Source organism: Apaloderma vittatum, unplaced genomic scaffold (assembly GCF_000703405.1).
Source record: "Apaloderma vittatum isolate BGI_N311 unplaced genomic scaffold, ASM70340v1 scaffold12647, whole genome shotgun sequence".
NCBI lineage: Eukaryota > Metazoa > Chordata > Aves > Trogoniformes > Trogonidae > Apaloderma > Apaloderma vittatum.
In genome coordinates this window covers 1-1795 of record NW_009724585.1, presented here as the reverse complement: position 1 = coordinate 1795, position 1795 = coordinate 1, and the positions used below count along the sequence as shown (strand labels likewise).

General features: G+C 56.7%; 1 protein-coding gene across 1 annotated transcript in view; it reads right to left on the bottom strand.

Moving 5' to 3' along the window:
• LOC104276304 (55 kDa erythrocyte membrane protein) overlaps nucleotides 1-1712 on the bottom strand; it is a gene marked incomplete at its 5' end in the record, with an annotated part of 2501 nt that extends 789 nt beyond the window's left edge. Inside the window, 3 exons of the mRNA XM_009872563.1 lie at nucleotides 767-841; nucleotides 1020-1222; nucleotides 1617-1712. Coding sequence (XP_009870865.1) covers nucleotides 767-841; nucleotides 1020-1222; nucleotides 1617-1712 — 374 coding nt within the window. The remainder of the gene's footprint in view (nucleotides 1-766; nucleotides 842-1019; nucleotides 1223-1616) is intronic.
• Nucleotides 1713-1795: the final 83 nt, after the last annotated feature.

Here is a 1795-nt window from a genome sequence, read left to right as displayed (position 1 = left end):
CTCTGTCTGGCAGCAGCGGGGGGCGATGAGGCACGGAGCAGGGGCAGGAGGCTGCCTACCTGCCCCTTCTGCCCTGCCCCAGGCCCTCCTGCTCCCCCTCTCCCAGCCTGCTGCAATTTGCTGTACACCCTCTGCAGGTTAGCGTGCCTGGGCAACGTGTGCTCTGAAGGCTGCGTAAATATACTCCCTGCAAATTTTATCTTCACCTTTACAAAGCCCAACTCAAGGTTAAGCCCTCAGGGGAGCTGGTCCAGCCTCCTCCTTGCACCCTGGGCTTCCTAAAAACGGTCACCAGTCTTGCAGGCGCTTTGGCACCGCGTGAGTTAACCGCAGCATCGCTGCCGCGTGCTCTCATCCTAATTTTAGAGGATTGAGCATCTTAATGAGGCAAAAAATGAAAGGAGCTGCTGTTTGCTGGTCCCATTTGCATAGCTGATGGCAGGATAAATGTTCCTGCTCTGCAGCTGGAGCTGGCCCTGGGTGCTGGGCTGTCCGCCCCAGTACATTAGTGGTTGATTATGCTGCAACAGGGGGTGTGAATCTAGGAGAGCGGCGAGGGCTGCAGGAATCCCCAATTCCTGATTCTCAAGTCCGGGCTGAGGAAGTCACCCTGCTCTCCTAGACCACAAAAAATCCATGGAGACAGGAAAAAACTGGTGTGGAGCAGAGAGAGAGCAGCCCAGGCTGCTGCAGCGGGCTCCTTGCCACCCCTGCTGCAGGCAAGTGAGCCTGGCTGGAGCGGGGGCTTTCAGTGCCTGTCACCCACCTGATCTGCCTTGTCTGTCGGGGCGATGAAGACTATGAACGGGGAGAGCTCAGCCGTGCGGACGATCTTCAGGGTCTGTGGAGAGAGGGGTGTAGTTACCATTTCTTTGGAACACAAATATCACCCCTGCACTCTGTGTATTAATTTGGGAAGGGTGGGTGGGCAGCGTGCTCGGGAAGGCAGGGACAGTGACAGCCAGCACACGGGTAGTTCAGTCCATGACAGCCCCCACCTCCTTCCCCCTGCTCCCTACCTGGGGTTCAATGTCCAAAATAGCGACTTTATCCTGCTGGTGGATCTTGTGTACTGTTTCAAACTTGGTTCCAAACATGTTTCCCTGGTAGCTTCCAAACTCCAGGAACTCATTGGCTGAGATGTCCCGGGTCATCTCCTCAGTGGAGACAAAGTAGTAGTCCTTCCCGTCCACCTCGTTCTTCTTCTGGGGCCGTGTGGTGTCTGGAGAAGGAGGGAGATGGTGAATGCTGACCCCAGAAGGACTGGGGAACAGAGGGGAGCACACAGAGCCTCTGCTCTGTGCGACCTGGCCATCTTGCCTTCCCTTTTTCAGCAAGCAGCTAGGGCATGGAGGACCTGTGTACCTCAAGACTAGGCCCTACTAATCCATTTTCAACTCCTTCCTACTTGGGACAAGTGGGGAACTCAGTGAGCCCACGGGACAGCAGGCAGGAAGAACCTACAGCGCCCTGTGTGGCGGCCTCTGACATCAGGGCCTTGGTGGTGCTGGAGGAACATGTCCCTGCCTCCTAACTGCTGGCACAAGGTCCTGGCTCAAGGAGGTTGAGCAGAAACGCATCCCGTGCTGTGGCCTCCACCCTGGCTGGGTACTTACACGGCGGTGGATACATGAACTTCTCCGGGTTGTTGCTGAGCAGAGCGTTCTTGATGTGGCTACGACCAACGCCGCTGGCCCCTGCAGGGATAGATGCTGGAATCAAACTCAGAAAAGCTCATTGGGAGGCGCTTGGGCCCCTCAGCATTGCAGTGCCGGTGCCAGACCATACACAATGC